General features: G+C 42.3%; 1 protein-coding gene across 1 annotated transcript; it reads right to left on the bottom strand.

Moving 5' to 3' along the window:
• Window positions 1-5794: 5794 nt before the first annotated feature.
• On the bottom strand, window positions 5795-18790 carry LOC143288043 (isochorismatase domain-containing protein 1-like). The gene is made up of 5 exons (XM_076596307.1): window positions 18625-18790; window positions 13039-13086; window positions 11567-11728; window positions 9656-9772; window positions 5795-7947 (listed from the first exon to the last, which is right to left on the bottom strand). The coding sequence occupies exons 1-5, from the start codon at window positions 18751-18753 to the stop codon at window positions 7801-7803; spliced, it is 603 nt and encodes a 200-aa protein (XP_076452422.1). The 5' UTR covers window positions 18754-18790; the 3' UTR covers window positions 5795-7800.
• Between the last annotated feature and the right edge of the window lie 30 nt (window positions 18791-18820).

The following is an 18820-nucleotide window of genomic DNA, read 5'->3' as shown; positions in this document are numbered from 1 at the left end:
TGTGTGTGCGTGTGTGAGCATGTGTGTGTGTGTGTACGCGCCTGTGTGTATGCGTGTGTTTGCGTACATGCGCGCGTGCGCGTGTGTGTGTGGTTTCCATGTGTTTTTTTTCTCTGTTTTTTTTTTTCCTACTGTTTTTCTCCCTTTTTTTTTTTTTTTTTTTTTTTGTTTTTTTGTTTTTTGTTTTTTGTAGCAACACCGGATCTCTTTCAGCAAGTGACCTGACAGCGATAGCCGTCCCCGAGGTGGTGTTGCCCTGGGACTGAGACAGCGCGAGCCGGGTTGTGCCGTGCCGTGCAGGGACAGTCAAGTTTCACGGAAAATGATCTGTGCGGCGTGAGAGTATTGCCACTCACGTGACACCCGTCGAGGTTGCCGGCCGCAGGAAGAGGCAGCTACCGAGGATATGATACGGTGAAATAACAACAACAACAGACACACAGACACGCATGCGCTCGCACACACGCACGCACGTACACACACATACACACACACACACACACACACACACACACACAGAATCAAACTTATATTAAAACACAAAAAACAAAAAAAAACAAGCAGAAATAGAAGATAGTTGTGGGGCAGCATCCGAAAAAACAACAACCAATAAACAAATAATAATAATAATAATGATAATAATAATAATGGTGATGATGCTGATAACAACAACAATAATAATCATAATCATAATATAGCGAACCAAAATGACGAACAAACGAAAAAGAAAGTAATAAAAAAAAAAGAATAAGAGAACAAAGAAGGTAAAAAAATGAAAAATAATTAAAACAATTTTTTTTTAACTCAGCAGCACACTGCGTGACACAAGCCCGAACTGCACACGGGGGGTAAGGGTGGGGGAATGGGGGGTTGGGGGGCGGGGGGGTGTGTGATAAGGGAATCTGTACTTCTGTCAATAAAAGTGAAAAAACAATACACCATGATACAATACACTTGTGATAGTCTACACAATTCGTGCAAGGAAAGTGAAACTAACATGCTTCTGTGACCGACCAGAGTAATATGACACGCGGTCGTCTACCTACTGTGGATCTCTTTTTACCACACCCACCCCCTTTAACATAGGCCACCAGGCTTGAACGTGCTGGCTTCTTAGTTGTACCCGTTCACCCTTCATTTTGTTTTGTTTTTCAAGAAACGCTTGTTCAGTTTTAGTCGCATGACTTCACCCTCTCGAACACCGAAAACCTTCAGAAATTCAAGACTCTAGTCCTGAACAACTTGGCCTTAAGGTAAAGGGCCTAAATCAATTGGTCGTCAAACTCAACTTTCTCCGGACTTCGTATTTGGGGTATTTTCAACGCTGTTTTTCTTTTTTAAGCGCCCAATAAAATTAATGCTGGGGTGCAGATAAGATCAATCTAAGTGGTCAAAGTCTGGGTAACTTTTAACTTTGCATGTCTGACACAGGCTATTGATGACTCCAGAAGAACGCAGGCCCTGAACGATACATACAATTTCACCTCAAAGCAAACGCCAATAGGTTGTTCAATGTTCATGGGGCCAGTTGTTTACGATCGCTAATGAGGAGTAAAAGGCCATCATTTTTTAAACACTTATCTCCCTTTTGAGGAGCAGCTGGCTTTCAGATGGCCCATTGGAGAGATTAATTCTCGTTGCCTTCTTAATTCCCTCTTGCGCAAGTCTGTTATTTAAGTTTACAAATTTGTACGAAGACGGAATGTTCCTTTGACCTTTTTTGTGCTGGGAAATGTCAGGGCCTGGGTCAGTTTACATCACATGACTTGCACATTAGGGCATTATATATATATAATTTACCTGGCTGTGTCAGAGCGGTACACATTTGTGGACCGAGTAAACTCAAATTTGTATCAGGACAGAATGTCCCTTCGACTTTTTTTTCTGGAAAATTTCAGGGCTTGGGTTTAAACATTACATGCCTTGCATACAGGGACGTTCTGGAAAACGTTAGGGCTTGTGTTTAAACATTACATGTGGAGTGATGGCCTAGAGGTAACGCGTCCGCCTAGGAAGCGAGAGAATCTGAGCGCGCTGGTTCGAATCACGGCTCAGCCGCCGATATTTTCTCCCCCTCCACTAGACCTTGAGTGGTGGTCTGGACGCTAGTCATTCGGATGAGACGATAAACCGAGGTCCCGTGTGCAGCATGCACTTAGCGCACGTAAAAGAACCCACGGCAACAAAAGGGTTGTTCCTGGCAAAATTATGTAGAAAAATCCACTTCGATAGGAAAAACAAATAAAACTGCACGCAGGAAAAAATACAAAAAAAGGGGTAGCGCTGTAGTATAGCGACACGCTCTCCCTGGGGAGAGCAGCCCGAATTTCACACAGAGAAATCTGTTGTGATACGAGGGTCATTCAATAAATAAGGTGAATTTTTCGGTATAAGGACTTCTAATACAGATAGAAGCTTACTTTTTTTTCTTTTTTTTTTTTTTTTTACTTCTTTTTCACATGGATTTAATTTGTTTTGCAGATTAAAAAAAACTTTGAGAGTTTTGGCGATTAACAAAGATGGCCGACCAAGAAGCATGCTCCAGGATTGAACAGCGGTCAGTTATCAAGTTTTTGGTTGCTGAAGGGTGCAAACCAGTTGAAATTCATAGGAGAATGTCAACTGTGTATGGTGCCACATGTTTCAGCCGAAAAAATGTCTACAAGTGGGCTAAATTGTTTAAAGAAGGACGGAGCAGTGTTGAGGATGAAGACAGGCCTGGAAGGCCTACAGAAGTGAGGTCTCCTGAGGTGATCGAATCAGTCAATGACCTCATTCAGTCTGACAGAAGGGTGACAGTGGATGACATTGCAAGGACTTTGAGCTTATCTGTTGGGACAGCACACAAAATTGTCCATGATGACCTTGGCTACTCGAAGGTCAGCTGCCGGTGGGTGCCGATGAAGTCAAAAGTGTTGTGAGCGACTGGCTGAGACATCAGTCCAAAGATTTTTACGCTGAGGGAATACGGAAGCTTGTGCACAGATGGGAAAAGTGTGTGACAGTGCTGGGAGACTACGTTGAAAAAAAAAGAAAAAAAAAAAAAGTAAGCTTCTATCTGTATTAGAAGTCCTTATACCGAAAAATTCACCTTATTTATTGAATGACCCTCGTACAAAGAAATACAAATACAAATGCCTTGCATACAGGGACGTTGTGGAAAACGTTAGGGCTTGGGTTTAAACATTACAGGGACGTGTTTACATAGCATTTGCCTGTCTCTTTCTGCCACAAAAAAATGCACACACACATTACTTTGTGGACCAAGTACACACAAATATCATTTAGCTCATAGATCAGTTATGGTGTCTTCAGTTCTTATCAAGAAATGGCTAGAGTTGATTAGCTGAGAGCACAATATAACTTACTTCTTTACTTAGCCTTCATCGTGCCCTGTGACACATGAGGCCGCCACAGGAGATCTCATCTGCTGTCTATCTTGTGCTAGCTTAGTTAGGTATACGAAGTGGGGATTGGGGGGGGGGGGGGGGGATTTTGTTTAATGTCCCGTCACACATATCGGTGATTGAAGACATTTTGTTAAAGTATTTATGAATACATTTGAGTATTATCGGTTAGAAGGGGTGGGAGATGTGAATGAATGGAGGGTTGGGGGAAACTGGGCAAATGAGGGTGAAATGTGGGTGAAATTTGAAAAAAAAGAAAAAAAAAAATCTAAATACAATTACAGGAAATTACTTAAAGGACTTCGTAAAAGAGAAGTCGTCAAACTGACAAGCGAAACAACTGATAATGAATGCAAAAAGTCAAAAACATCAACGTTCTCAGTCACTTGTGAAGACACACTTTCGTGTACATAAGGCTTCATCAAGCTACAGTCAAAAATTATATGCTCAATTGTCAGGTTACTAAAGCATATGCACTTGACATTAGAACAATACTTAGCCCGTAATGAATTTGATTTAGGTATACGGATTCCTCCTCGTATATTCGCTTTCCTGCTGATTGAAATAACGAAGCAGTGTTAATATAAAAAAATTTTAACTCACTCAGTACGGCCAGTCCTCTCTTCTCCTCTACACAGACCCCTCGGATGTCCAGTGGGTGTCTGAATGACCCAACCTTTAGCTTACGTCGTCAGAATCGTGGTATTCTTTGTCAACATTCACCTCTTCAGTATAAGAGCCTTCCGCTTGCAATATTTTGATGATGGTAATTGGGGTGAAATGCTGTTAACGTCGTCTCTTTCGCCGTTCGTATGGAGAGAGTTAAAGTGACTGAAGAAGTGACCACTGCCATGACTTTGTTGTCAATACGGTTGTGTCTTGGTTTTGCTTTGTTTCTAAAATCGGTTACTTGGGCCTATTTGCTTTCGTTTGAGATGGATTTCTGTTGAGCGGAATGTGCTTCCCCCCCCCCCCCCCCTTTTTTGACTCACTTGTGTAAACAAAGTGAGTCTATGTTTTAACCCGGTGTTCGGTTGTCTGTGTGTGTGTGTGTGTGTGTCTGTGTGTGTCCGTGGTAAACTTTATCATTGACATTTTCTCTGCAAATACTTTTGTCAGTTGACACCAAACTTGGCATAAAAAAAGGAAAAATTCAGTTCTTTCCAGTCATCTTGTTTAAAACAATATTGCACCTCTGGGATGGGCACAAAAATTTTTTAAAAAGAAGCCTAATTATATGCAAACTGCATTTACTGTTTTATATAATTATTTTTTTGTATTCTCTAAACTTGGCACTTTGACCTCTTATTCTGACACAACAACTAGAGGAGTCATTATTATCATTTTTTGTTCAAACAGGAACTTCTTTTGCTAAGCATGGAATTTTTATTTATTTTGCAAACGTTTTGGTCCAGATAGTAAAAAAGGGAAATTACTCTGTAATTAATGCTAGGGGACGTAATTTATCACAAGTGAGTCTTGAAGGCCTTGCCTCTCTTGTTTAACCTTGTTGTGGAGCAGATTCAGTACCATTCATCACCACGCTACCTCTTGATTCCAGGATCAAAAGGATCCACGGTCTGCTCTGGCACCATGAGCAGTTCTTGGGTTCACACTGTCACTTTCTTCTCTTCCCAACTCAAAGCGACTTTTGTGTAGCAGGTGTTTTTTGTTGCTGGTTTTTGTGTGTGTTTTTTTGTTTTGTTTTGTTTTGTTTTTTGCTGCTTTTACGATATTAAAAAAAGTTTTAATTCTGTATCATACAATTACACATATGCATTCACCAAATGCACTTTGACATTGCAAGCAACACACACACACACACACACACACACACACAGATGTGCGCGCATGCACACACGCACACACACACACACACACAGCAAACACATCTCAAGTGGAAACCTTGACTTATCAGCCATGCACCTGCTTCATGTGTATGTGTTAGTGTATGTGTGTTAGTGTTTTGGTGTGTGGGGGGGTGGGTGTATGTGCGTGCATGCTTGCATGTGTGTGTGTGTCCAATATGCAGAAAGACACATTAACACCATTTTGCTGAAAGTTCACAATTCCATATTCAGTATGAAGATAATCTCAGAGGAAAGACAGAGACAGTATAGGCAAACAAAAACACACTGATAGACAAACAGTACATACAGACTAACAACAACAAAAAATACAGGAACAAGAAAAGTCAAACCAACCACACTAAAAAATGCATGACAACATTTGCACGCTTTCATTCATCTCATGCAGATGTTGTGCTGTATACTCATTCATGAAAGGCATCAAAATGTCTTTATCAAAAGAAAAGAAACAGAAAATGCATGCATATCTGTGCAAAATACAGACTCATCATTTCATAAAAACTCAAGAGAGGAAATAAATTCATTTCAATGATCTGTTTAATAATATCTTTTACACAATACACAAAACAATTTTAACATCATCCATAACAGGCGTCTAAATGTCCTTTTTTTTTATAAAGATAAAAGGAAAAAAAGTGTGTGAAGACACAACATTTCATGAAAACTCAAGAAATGAAATATTTCAATGGTCTGTTTAATATCTCTTAGACATAATGTACAAACAGTTCATCTTCACATCACAACTAACATAACGTATGGAAATTTCAACCACAAATGCCATCCATGAAGAGATGTTGTTGTTTTTTTTTTTGTTTTTTTGTTGTTGTTGGTGGTTTTTTTTTGGGGGGGAGGTTGCATTCAATTTTCCAGTCACCACCCATATATATATATATATATATATATATATATATATATCTTTTCTTCTTTTTTCTTTTGTTTTGTTTCGCTTTTTCGAATTTGCTGCTCACCAGAAATCCCTCCAAACACATTCATTGCTGTGCTGTGTATAATAACAAAATTCCCCCACTCCCCCACCCCTTCCCACCCCCCCCCCCCCAAAAAAAATCATCGCTGTGCTATGTATACTTACAAAGTTATTTTCAGGTGTGTTTATTTCACCTTGTGGTGGTGGAATGGACCACACCAGATGTGTACCCATGGTTCTATCTGCTTGAAGTGTGACTGTGATTGCACCCAGTTCTTCCCCTCCAGGTCGTCTTTCCCCAGATTTAATCAACCTGTTTGTTTCTGTTGTCTGATGATGTTGTTTTGTTTTCTTGGTCAGTTCTGTGGTATAATGAGTGATGGCCTAGAGGTAACGCGTCCGCCTAGGAAGCGAGAGAATCTGAGCGCGCTGGTTCGAATCACGGCTCAGCCGCCGATATTTTCTCCCCCTCCACAAGATCTTGAGTGGTGGTCTGGACGCTAGTCATTCGGATGAGACAATAAACCGAGGTCCCGTGTGCAGCATGCACTTAGCGCACGTAAAAGAACCCACGGCAACAACAGGGTTGTTCCTGGCAAAATTCTGTAGAAAAATCCACTTCGATAGAAAAAACAAATAAAACTGCACGCAGAAAATTTTTTTTTTTAAAATGGGTGGTGCTGTAGTATAGTATAGCGACGTGCTCTCCCTGGGGAGAGCAGCCTGAATTTCGCACAGAGAAATCTGTTGTGATAAAAAGAAATACAAACAGAAATACAAATAATAATGTAAATTTATATAGCGCCCTTTCGCTCTAAGAGCTCAGGGCGCTTTACAGAAAAGAAACATATTACAAGTTACATAAAACATCCATGACCACTCTTTCTCAAAAACCCACCACAAACACTCCCTCCACCCCTCCCCCACCCCACTACATACATCCAAAGTGAGAGCTGACATGGGTGGTGTTGGAGAACAAGGAAGCTGAGGGTGCTTATAGATAGGTTTTAAAAAGATGAGTTTTAGTGATGAGCCAAAAGCAGAAATAGAATCAGATGCATGGATATGGTGAGGTATGTTTTCAGTCCTCATAATTATGACCCTGTGTACCATCAGCTGGGCTGGAACACAAGTATAGCTATCTAATTCTTATCTTTGCATTAAAAAATGTATATATAAATATACTTCTTTTTTTTCCTCTTTGACCTACTGAGCACTTCTTCTTTGTGTAAAATGCGCTGAACAAGCAAATTCACTGAGGATGTAGTGTCAAGGGAAAAAAAAATTATTCAAATGTCTATATAATCCTTTCTTTTTTTTCTTTTTTTTTCTTATATTATCATTATCACTAATACTATCATTATTAGTGAGGACTACGACGGAGTCTAACGGAACTAGAAGTGAATAGAAAATAGCAGCAGACACAGACACATACAGCAAAACCTCTCTCATGAAAAACGCTCTTCACGTTACCTCTCAGCCCTTGCAGATACTGTCAGTCATCATATAAACAACACTGGAGAGACCGGGGAAGTTAGATTTGGATTAGGGGGTGGGGGGGTGGTGGGGGGGGGGGGGAGTGTTGAGGCAAGGGGTGGGGTTACAAATTAGGGGTCAGTCCTGACTGGGGGGCACTGACTTTGATGAGCGCCTGCACCTCCTTGAACTTGGGGTGGTCTTTGTCAGCCACCAGCTGCAGCAGCACTGCTTCGCTTGTGGTCACCGTGGCCCCCATGTGTCGGAAGCGCTAGGGAAAACAAGAGAGGCAAGGCCTTCAAGACTCACTTGTGACTGAGAGTAAAACACACAAGCTTTTTATGTATTGAGTATAATTTCAAAATGTAATGTTTAAGATGAAAAAGATCAGTTTAAAGCAAATTAAGTCCCCTAGCATTAATTACAGAGTAATTTCCCTTTTTTACTATCTGCACCAAAACGTTTGCAAAATAAATAAAACTTCCATGCTTAGCAAAAGAAGTTCCTGTTTCAACAAAAAATGATAATAATGACTGCTCTTGTTGTTGGGTCAGAATATCAGATCAAAGTGGCAAGCTTAGAGAATACAAAAAATATAAATATTACAGTAAATGCAGTTTGCATACAATTAGGCTTCTTTTTTTTTTCTTTCTTCTTTTTCTTTTTTTTGTGCCCATCCCAGAGGTGCAATATTGTTTTAAACAAGATGACTGGAAAGAACTGAATTTTTCCTATTTTTATGCCAAATTTGGTGTCAACTGACAAAGTAGTTGCAGAGAAAATGTCAATGTTAAAGTTTACCACAGACACACAGATACACAGACACACGGACACACACACACAGACAACCGAACACCGGGTTAAAACATAGACTCACTTTGTTTACACAAGTGAGTCAAAAATGTATATATTATGATGTGGGCTTATTTTGCTCTTTTTTTTTTTTTCTTAGGTGTGTGTGTGTGTGTGTGTGTGTGTGTAAGGGGAAGGGGAAGTTTGGCGTGTGTGGGTGAGTATGTGGATGTGGATGTGTGGTGTGTGTGTGTGTGTGTGTGTGTGTGTTTATGTGTGTGTGTGTGTGTGTGTGTGTGTGTGAGTGTCTGTGTACATGCGCGCATATGCGTGTTTGTGTATGTGTGTATGTCTGTGTGACTGTGACTGTGTGACTGTGACTCGGTGTGTGTGTGTATGTGTGTGTGTGTGTGTATGTGTGTGTGTGTGTGTGTGTGTGTGTGTGTGTGACGGCACTGCTTCGTTCATGGTCACAGTGGCACCCATGTGTTGGAATCGCTGGAAGATAGTTACATATGATGTGGGTCTATTTCAGGGTTGTTTTTTGTTTTTTCTGTTTTTGGGGTTGTTGTTTTTTCACAATTAAGTGTGTGTGTAGGGGGAGGGGGGGGAGGGGGGTCTGGGGGAAAAGGGGAAATTTAGAGTGTGTGGGTGAGTTTTTGGATATGGATATGGATGTGTGTGTGTGTGTGTGTGTGTGTGTGTGTGTGTGAGTGTCTGTGTACATGCGCGCATATGCGTGTTTGTGTATGTGTGTATGTCTGTGTGACTATGACTGTGTGACTGTGACTCGGTGTGTGTGTGTGTGTGTGTGTGTGTGTGTGTGTGACGGCACTGCTTCGCTCGTCGTCACTGTGGTCGCCATGTGCTGAAATTGCTGGAAAATAGTTACATATTATGATGTGGGCTTATTTCAGGCTTCAAAACACACACATACGCACACACATGCATGCACTAATACACATGCACACACAAAAGTATGCATGCACACACTCAAACACACACATACGCGCACACACACACACGCACACACTGGCACAGTCACACCTTCCCCACCCCCCTCTCCTTCCCCCTTCCCCCTCCACCTCCACACCTCTCTCCCACCCATCCAAATATCACGGAAGACCGGGAAAGACGCAACACTAAAGACTACTGCTGCGTAGTGGAATAAGAATGTCAGTGCTCACCTCCAAGGCAAACATGCGGTCCATCTGGCTCCGGGAGCTGCATCCGTCCGCCACCACATGGACCTCAAAGCCACGGGTCAGCAGGTCTATCACTGTCTGCTGGATACACACGTGGGTCTGTACACAAACCACACACACAGCAATGTGACTATCGTTACACTTCGCCACACAAACCACACACACAGCACTGTGACTATCGTTACACTTCGCAGCTAGCCACGCAGACCACACACACAGCAGCACTGTGACTATCGTTACACTTCGCAGCTAGCCACGCAGACCACACACACACAGCACTGTGACTATCGTTACACTTCGCAGCTAGCCACACAGACCACACACACAGCACTGTGACTATCGTTACACTTCGCAGCTAGCCACACAGACCACACACACAGCACTGTGACTATCGTTACACTTGGCAGCTAGCCATGCAGACCACACACACAGCACTGTGACTATCGTTACACTTCACAGCTAGCCATGCAGACCACACACACAGCACTGTGACTATCGTTACACTTCGCAGCTAGCTACGCAGACCACACACACACAGCACTGTGACTATCGTTACACTTCGCAGCTAGCTACGCAGACCACACACACACAGCACTGTGACTATCGTTACACTTCGCAGCTAGCCATGCAGACCACACACACAGCACTGTGACTATCGTTACACTTCGCCACGCAGACCACACACAGCACTGTGACCATCGTTACACTTCGCAGCTAGCCACGCAGACCACACACACACAGCACTGTGACTATCGTTACACTTCGCAGCTAGCCGCGCAGACCACACACACAGCACTGTGACTATCGTTACACTTCGCCACGCAGACCACACACACAGCACTGTGACTATCGTTACACTTCGCAGCTAGCCGCGCTGACCACACACACACAGCACTGTGACTATCGTTACACTTCGCAGCTAGCTGCGCAGACCACACACACACAGCACTGTGACTATCGTTACACTTCGCAGCTAGCCACGCAGACCACACACACACAGCACTGTGACTATCGTTACACTTCGCAGCTAGAAACGCAGACCACACACACGGCACTGTGACTATCGTTACACTTCGCAGCCAGCCGCGCAGTTTTTGTTAATCTCTGTCACCACGAAATCAACAGGAGAGGGGTATGTGGGGGAGGGGTGTGGGGATATGTGCATGCTCACATAAACACACTCGGCACCTGGAGCATTACATACACAAACACCACATACACACATAAACATGTACACTCTACAGATTCTGTAATTACAGTGTATGGCTGTTTTTAACCCGATAACATAAGCAGCGACACTCTGTTTTTGGGGGGTTATCTCTAAGACACCCAGTCTTTCTTCTCTTACAAACTTTTCTGTTCATGTGTGTGCGTGTGCAGGTGTGTTTGTTAGAATGCTAGAGTGTGCAGATGCTTGTTCATGTATGCATGTATGTGTATGTGCAACTTTTTATTGTAAATCTCATGAGCTTCTTGCCTGGGATGTGTGAGCATAAGTTGGCATTGTTATTATTATCATCATTATTATTCCTGTCATTACTATCATTATTGTCATTGTTATATTATCATCATTATCATTATTATTGTTGTCATTGTTATTATCATTATAATTGTTACCATTTATTATTGTTATTATCATTATTATTTTCATCGTTATTACTATCATTATTACATCTTAACATATTCCTGTGGACTGACAACCATGGGACCGGACTGTGACAAACTAACCGGGTGTGTGTGTGTGTGTGCAGGGGGTATGAAGTGGGGGGAGGTGGGTAATCGGATTGTGCATTGTGGGAGTAATGCCACTGAAAGTAAATGATACAGATGATGGGGCAGCAGCAGCAGCAGCAGCAGCAAAAAAATCCACACACACACAGACAAAAATCTCACCTCGATGCCAAAGAGCACGATGTGCTGCACCTTCCCGTCGCACAGTGTCTTCAGCGTGCCCTCCACCTCTGGCAGCAGCATGCTGAACTTGGTCTTTGGCACTGTGCACACTGCGCTGCTGATGTCCAGCTCTGCCACCGTGCTGCCCAGGCCCTTGGGGTACTGCAGTGATAATCATGTCGTTGTTGTTGTTGTTGTTGTTGTAAGGTTTGCTCATTACATCCAGTGACCGTACGGTCGTAAACATAAAAGGTCACCTCAACCACATTTGTATTTTGTATTTGTATTTTGTATTTCTTTTTTTTATCACAACAGATTTCTCTGTGTGAAATTTGGGCTGCTCTGCCCAGGGAGAGCGCGTCACTACACTGACTACAGCACCACCATTTTTGGGGGGGTATTTTTTCCTGTGTGCAGTTTTATTTGTTTTTCCTATCAAAGTGGATTTTTCTACAGAATTTTGCCAGGAACAACCCTTTTGTTGCCGTGGGTTCTTTTACGTGCGCTAAGTGCGTGCTGCACACGGGACCTCGGTTTATCGTCTCATCCGAATGACAAGCGTCCAGACCACCACTCAAGGTCTAGTGGAGGGGGAGAAAATATTGGCGGCTGAACCTTGATTCGAACCAGCGCGCTCAGATTCTCTCGTTTCCTAGGCGGACGCGTTACCTCTAGGCCATCACCATAGTACCATTATCTATCTCCACTTATCATCCACATCATCATCAGGGTTCGAATCTAACTCTCTTTTTTTGAGTACCAGTCTGGCACTCTGGACAAAACATTTGAGTGCCCAATTGTGGTTTTGGGAGCCAGCATAATAAAATGAAATAAAATGTACCAAGGAAAGTCTTTCTGCCAGGCTTCACTGTACACGCGCTGGCGCTTTGATTCGTACTCCTGCTGTTTATTCTTTTTTGTTATCCTGAGCTTTCATCTCTGTTTCGGGAGCCTTTCTTTTAACACTGAATATGGCAAACATCGTTCGTTGCTAACGCGCCATGAACGTCAACCTCCGATCGCGCACGAGCAAAGATGCTGCTACGCGAAGCGAGCTGCAGCAGGTGACACTTTACATTTCGAGCTTGCTTTCTTGGTGTGTTTTTTAAATAATTTTCTTTCGCCTCTGTCAACTTTTCAGAGCCAACTGGGCACTCTCGACAGAAAATTTGCGTGCCCGAGCCAGCTTTTCGTAGCATTCGCACCCAGGCACCCGCTAAATCCGATCATGATAACAAAAGCACATGTATGCACTCACACATACCTAACTGAACACACACAATTTAGTCATGGACGTTGATTTTTTTTTCTGTATTCAAACACACTCTCACTCTCTCTCACACACACACTGAGTCACAAACTGAAACACACATAGTCATACACTCACACACACATAGTCACATACTCAGTCACACACACACACACACACACAATCTGTAATGATTTTTTTCTGCCCTCAGATCAATCAGTACCTGTTCAGTCACAACAAGTGGAATGTCCAAAATCCGTGTAGCAGCTATCTGAAACAGGGAACAACAACAAATTTACCAATCTTTTTTCCCCCCGTGTCAACAGCCTAATAAAGTAATTTTTAACAAACAAAATGTCATTTCTTCAAACTTCAAAAAATGCACACTGAAAGTTCAGTTTCTGGTGACAAAAACCTAACAGTCACAAGGCTTCATCACATGTCATCATTTTCGTTCCACTCCTACTGCATGGATTATTTTTCACCCTTCATGTATTTATTTGTATCATTGGCAAATCTGCTGTCAGCCTCTATTTTTACTTCATGGTTCAAAATGACCAACACACGATTACATAGTATACACGCAGGGAATTTGAGCAACAAACTTGTACTTAACGATCTTATAGTGATGAAGAATACTTGTACATGTGTGCATGTCAGTGTGCATAAGTCTATCCCGTCGAGTTTCTTCGCATTGCTTCATCGTTTCTTTAAAGCACAACAAGCAAGAGTTCTACACTGCATTATGGGAGAGCGCAAAAGAAATATTTCTTCATTATTATCATTTGACAAGAGAGAGAGAGAGAGCGGGATTCCGGTTTATTTTTGTCCTTCCTGTGTGTGCACTTGTCAAAACACTGCTGTGTGGTTATCATTTTCAGTTAGTTCCACGGGAGGTCTTTCCAGTCTGCTTTCCGTACTTTATGATTTGGCGATTATGTCATATAGCGCTGTCAGCACAAATCATGCTGAGGGGTAACAGGCGCTGTGGATTACGGTCTTATCTGTTAGTGTAAGCAGTGATGATAGCGAGTCATACAGGTGTAGCCCTGCCCCAAGGGAAGCAAACTGAGCACAAGTTTTCTGTCTCACAGTGTTACATGTTTACGGAAAGCAATATGATTCCCACAGTTTGTTTAGTTTTTGCTTCCATTGGCAGTACGGTATCTGATGGAATGTTGCTGAATTGCAGTGCACACACACACACACGTGTGCACACGTACATGCACATATTCATGCGCGCGCACACACACACACACGCGCGCGCGCGCACACACTTCAGCACACACACTCACTTTCATGCAATTTTCCACACTTTCTCCAACGATCTTTTGCACACAAACTTCCCTTCATGGAAACATGTGCACACTTTCTCTCTCATGTATACACAAACATATACACACAAACACATATACACAAACACATATACACAAACACACACACAAACACTAGAGAATGCACACTTCCCTTCGTGAATACATGCACACACTCATACACAGACACACACACAAAAACACACACACACTCACTCATAACCCCCACATCTACCACTACACAGACTCTTATCATAAAGCTGTAACCCAGCCCAAATATAAATAATCTGAACATGTTTTCTCTCTTACATGTTATTCATAAACAGAAATATTGATTTCAAAGGTTATTTTCTTACCCTCTTTTCTTTTTTTGTTTCTTTTAAAATGTTTTCATTATCAGGGTCACACCCCACAGGCAGTGGTGCAGAATAATATGTGTACATTTAGTGATACACACACATATACACAAACGTCACACACACACACACACACACACACACACACAGACGCATACAACATGCAACGCACAGACATACAAACTCCACAGCTGAAAGCTGTAGGAATGGAGCTCACTATTTTCTATGTTCTTTAACTGATCAACAAAAATAACTCATCTTTCAATAAATCATTTCTAAGTCTAACTTGTCTAAAACTTAAGTACAAAGAAAACAGATTTAATACATAAATATATACAAATAAAGAATAATTCTTACTCCAAAAGTACATTGAAGGCTAAACATTTTTGGCTTTTTTTTTGTTTTTTTTTTTTTTTTTTTTTTCAGAAGACAATAATTTTTCAAAAGAAATTTCCTGACTCCATGACAAACAAACAACAAAGATGAAACAGGGAATGACTGACTGACATGTCCTTAAATCCCTTCTTTCTTTCTTTGTTTCACTGTCTCTCATAATGATTCCCACTCAGAAATTCCCATGCAATATCTATATTTGCATTTTCTTCTCCTTTTCTTTAATGATACTCTTCTTGATTTTTTTTTTTCCAATCTGATACATTAAAATCAGCCACAGTAGAGAAGTACTTAGCATGTTACACTGGTGACCGAAAAGATGTGTAGGTCCAAACCCTGTCAGAGACATGTGTCATTGTGGGGTTCTTCAATCCCTGATCACCTTCTACCCAGGACTGAGTGTGCTATGGGCATAAACAGTAAGACTGGGACCACACAGTCAAGCAATCATCCACTTCATGATTGCATCTGTGGGTGTTGCTCACAGTTCCTAACCAACATTGCAGGTCACTGGAGGTCACTGGACGTCTCTGCATCTCTTGGAGCCTGGCAAACGCCAGGACATTACAAAAGTATCCGTTGAGTACAGCCTTTGTCGCACAGTCAATAACTTTAATGCCTGAGTGTATCTCCACACCAGAAGCGATGGCAGTCTCTTCAACCTGGCCCACCTTCGCGCTAAAACCAAAGTGCGACAGGTTCTCATACGCAAGATGCTTTTCGCAGACGACACAGCTCTGACAACTCACTCTGAGGAGGCACTCCTACAACTCATCAACCGCTTCGACCAAGCATGCAGAGAGTTTGGTTTGACTATCAGCCTAAAGAAGACCAACAACATGGGCCAGGACGTGAACAGCACCCCAAACATCTCCACTGGTGACTTCACACTTGAGGTCATCGAGGACTTCACTTATCTTGGCTCTACCATCTCCAGTAACCTCTCCCTGGACACCGAACTCAACAAGCAGATTAGCAAAGCAGCTATAGCCATGGCCCACCTGGCAAAGAAGGTTTGGGACAATCCCATGCTGACCATCAGCACCAAGATGCATGTGTACCAAGCCTGTGTGCTCAGCACTCTGCTGTATGGCAGCGAGACATGGACTCTCTACTCTCGCCAAGAACGCAGACTCAATTCCTTTCACCTGCATAACCTCAGGAGAATTCTGGGCACCACGTGGCCAGACAGTGTACCAAACAAGAAAGTCCTTGACCAGGCTGGCATCTCCAGCATGTCTGCACTCCTGACCCGGCGCTGTCTGCGGTGGCTCGGCCACATCAAGCGAATGGATGACAGGCAAATCCCCAAGGACATCCTTTATGGCGAGCTCGCCACTAGTTCCAGACCTGCAGGAAGACCTGTCCTACGCTACAGGGACATCTGCAAACGAGACATGAGGGCAGGCAACATGGACCCGGCAGGTTGGGAGGTGGTGGCTGAAGACCGTAAGTGCTGAAGAAGGACCATAAAGGCATGCATCCAGAGGAACGAGAAGAGAGAACAGCACTGGGAACAGGGGAGAAAGCGCACACAGCAGAGGGCATAATCCGTACCCTCTGAGCCAGACGTGATTTTCACCTGCAGCAACTGCAACAGAACCTGCCGATCCAGAATCAGACTGTACAGCCACAGCAGGCACTGCAACTCAACAACTTGACCGAACTAGGCGCAGAGTTCCATTGTCTCCCGAGACAGACGGACGCCAACAATAATTTTAATGCCATGGATCTACAAAGCAGCAGCAGCACCATCCACATCTTGACCAATCATCATTAAAAAATCTTAAGGTAAGGTAAGGTAAGGTAAGAATCTTTATAATCTCAAAAGGATAAATTACACAAGGTAGAGGAAAACAAATTAGGACAATTACTCAGCATGAGAATATTATGCAGGTAAAGTAAGGTAAGATAAGATAAGAATCTGTATTATCTCAAAAAGATAAATCAAATGCAGACAATTGCTTAACATGAGAGTATTACACATGACTTTCAAAAGCAACATTAAACATTCAGACATGTGTGCACATCATACAATTTATAGCATTGCATATCACTTTAAAACATCATAATAAAAAATACAATAATTTTGAAAGACATGAACCATGAGATTGCACAAGTCATATTGCACACTCATCATGCACATTGCCACAACCCCCTAGTTTGATGATATCAAAAACAGATTATTCAAGAAAATAAAACAATACAACAAAACATATGCATATTGCAAACACACACACACGCACACACACACATATGCAAACAGGTCTTAAGAAGTCAAAAGGTGTACTTACAAATATTGTCTTTCATGCCTTTATCTAAAAGTTATACATGTGTGCGATAGTCGGGTGTGATTTGTTTTCGCGCATGATTTAGCACTATGTAAATACATAAATCTTTATCATTATTTCTATTATCATTATCATTATTGCTACTACTGCTACTGCTGCTGCTGCTGCTGTTGCCATTATTATTATCATTATCAGCTCCCTATGGACTGTGAGCCATGACACGAACAAAACTGTCTGTGTGTAGCTGTGTGCATGGGATTCAGGATGAGCAGTTAAAAAAAAAGGTAAAAGATCCCAGCCTTTTAGCCTTTTATGGCTATTGGGGCACTGAATTTAAAATCCGCTGTGTCTATGGTTCTGCATAGGATGGCTGGGCCCAATCCTCTTCTTCCACCATTTTACCTTCCCTAACCAAAGTCCATTACCCATTCACGCCTGGGTGGAGTGAAGACCATCGGAGTAAAGTGCCTTTCCAAGGGACACAACACCATGCCTAAGTGGGGCATCAAACCCTGATCACTGGTGAACACTGGATCAGAAGTCAAACACCTAATCGATTCCGCAACGGTGCCTCCTGGATGAGCAGTATCAGTATGTGGGGCCAATGCATGAGAGATGGCTCAACAACAACAGCAACAGTAAAAAATATGAATCTAGTTCATGAAAGCACTGGACTGGCATGCCAATTTGGTAAAAACAGAAAACATGCATCACGCCAAGACAGAGATGCATGAATGGGGGGACATCTTGCTTAAGGGCTTTTCTCAAAACACACACACACACACACACACACTAAGCATGATACATTGTACAGAACCCTGAACCAAGGACTTGTACATTATGTATATAGTTCATGTGAAAAGACAAAGCTGGAAAGTGTCTCTTATTTTCATGCAACAATAAGTAAGTATGGGACATTCTCTTAACTGAAGTGGCTTAACTAAAACTATCAAGTTACCCTGAACATTAGAAATTGACTGACTTCAGTTCTGAGTCCATTTCATCCGTCCTTCCACCTGTCACTATAATATCAGTTCTGCCTCTGGGTTTGTCACTGGAGAGGAGAACTGGAACAGACTCTGTAAGGGGTTGGTTTGTTTCTTCTTTTCTTGTGCTTGGGGTCGGGGGACCAGGGGGTGGGTGGGTGGAGAGGGTCAGCAAACATAACCCTGTTTGTTGTCTTTCCTGATCTGAATGCAGTTACTGTAGTGACTGCATTTTGATTTTTAAAATATATTGTCTCCTGACATATCCATTAATAAAATTAGAAATTATGATATTCTTATGTAAACCCAGCGTGTTACGTTAAAAAAGGAAAAGAAAAAAAGAAAGAAGAAGTAGAAGAAAAGAAAATGACGAAGCGGTCTCGAACAACCAGTCAAGACTTCACTCCCCTTCCAAAGTCCACCCATCCATTGAAATGCAACTAGCGTGTGACAAAATAAACTACAATTACCAATCTTTTGGCCACTTCCAGAATATCATCAAAATACTTGATAGCTGGTCTAAATCTTTCTTGCATGTCGCACAAGAAAAATACTGTTTTGTCCACTTTTAGGTCTCCAAGCCTTCTCGGTTGAGCCATGATTGACCAGATTCGATTGCAGACGATCCACTCGTTGTTCCGGTCGAGGGAGTAGCTTAGTGTTTGA

This window comes from Babylonia areolata, chromosome 12 (genome assembly GCF_041734735.1).
Source record: "Babylonia areolata isolate BAREFJ2019XMU chromosome 12, ASM4173473v1, whole genome shotgun sequence".
Taxonomy (NCBI): Eukaryota; Metazoa; Mollusca; class Gastropoda; order Neogastropoda; family Buccinidae; genus Babylonia; species Babylonia areolata.
The sequence above is the reverse complement of the archived record's forward strand: the minus strand, read 5'-3'. Positions and strand labels throughout refer to the sequence as shown.

Coding starts and splice junctions, on each gene's coding strand:
- LOC143288043 (XM_076596307.1), bottom strand. CDS start 18,753: ATGGCTCAACCGAGAAGGCTTGGAGACCTAAAAGTGGACAAAACAGTA. Junction 9,773..11,566: donor TCGTGCTCTTTGGCATCGAG/GTGAGATTTTTG, acceptor GTTTGTGTACAG/ACCCACGTGTGTATCCAGCA. Junction 7,948..9,655: donor ACCGCATGTTTGCCTTGGAG/GTGAGCACTGAC, acceptor TGTTTTCCCTAG/CGCTTCCGACACATGGGGGC.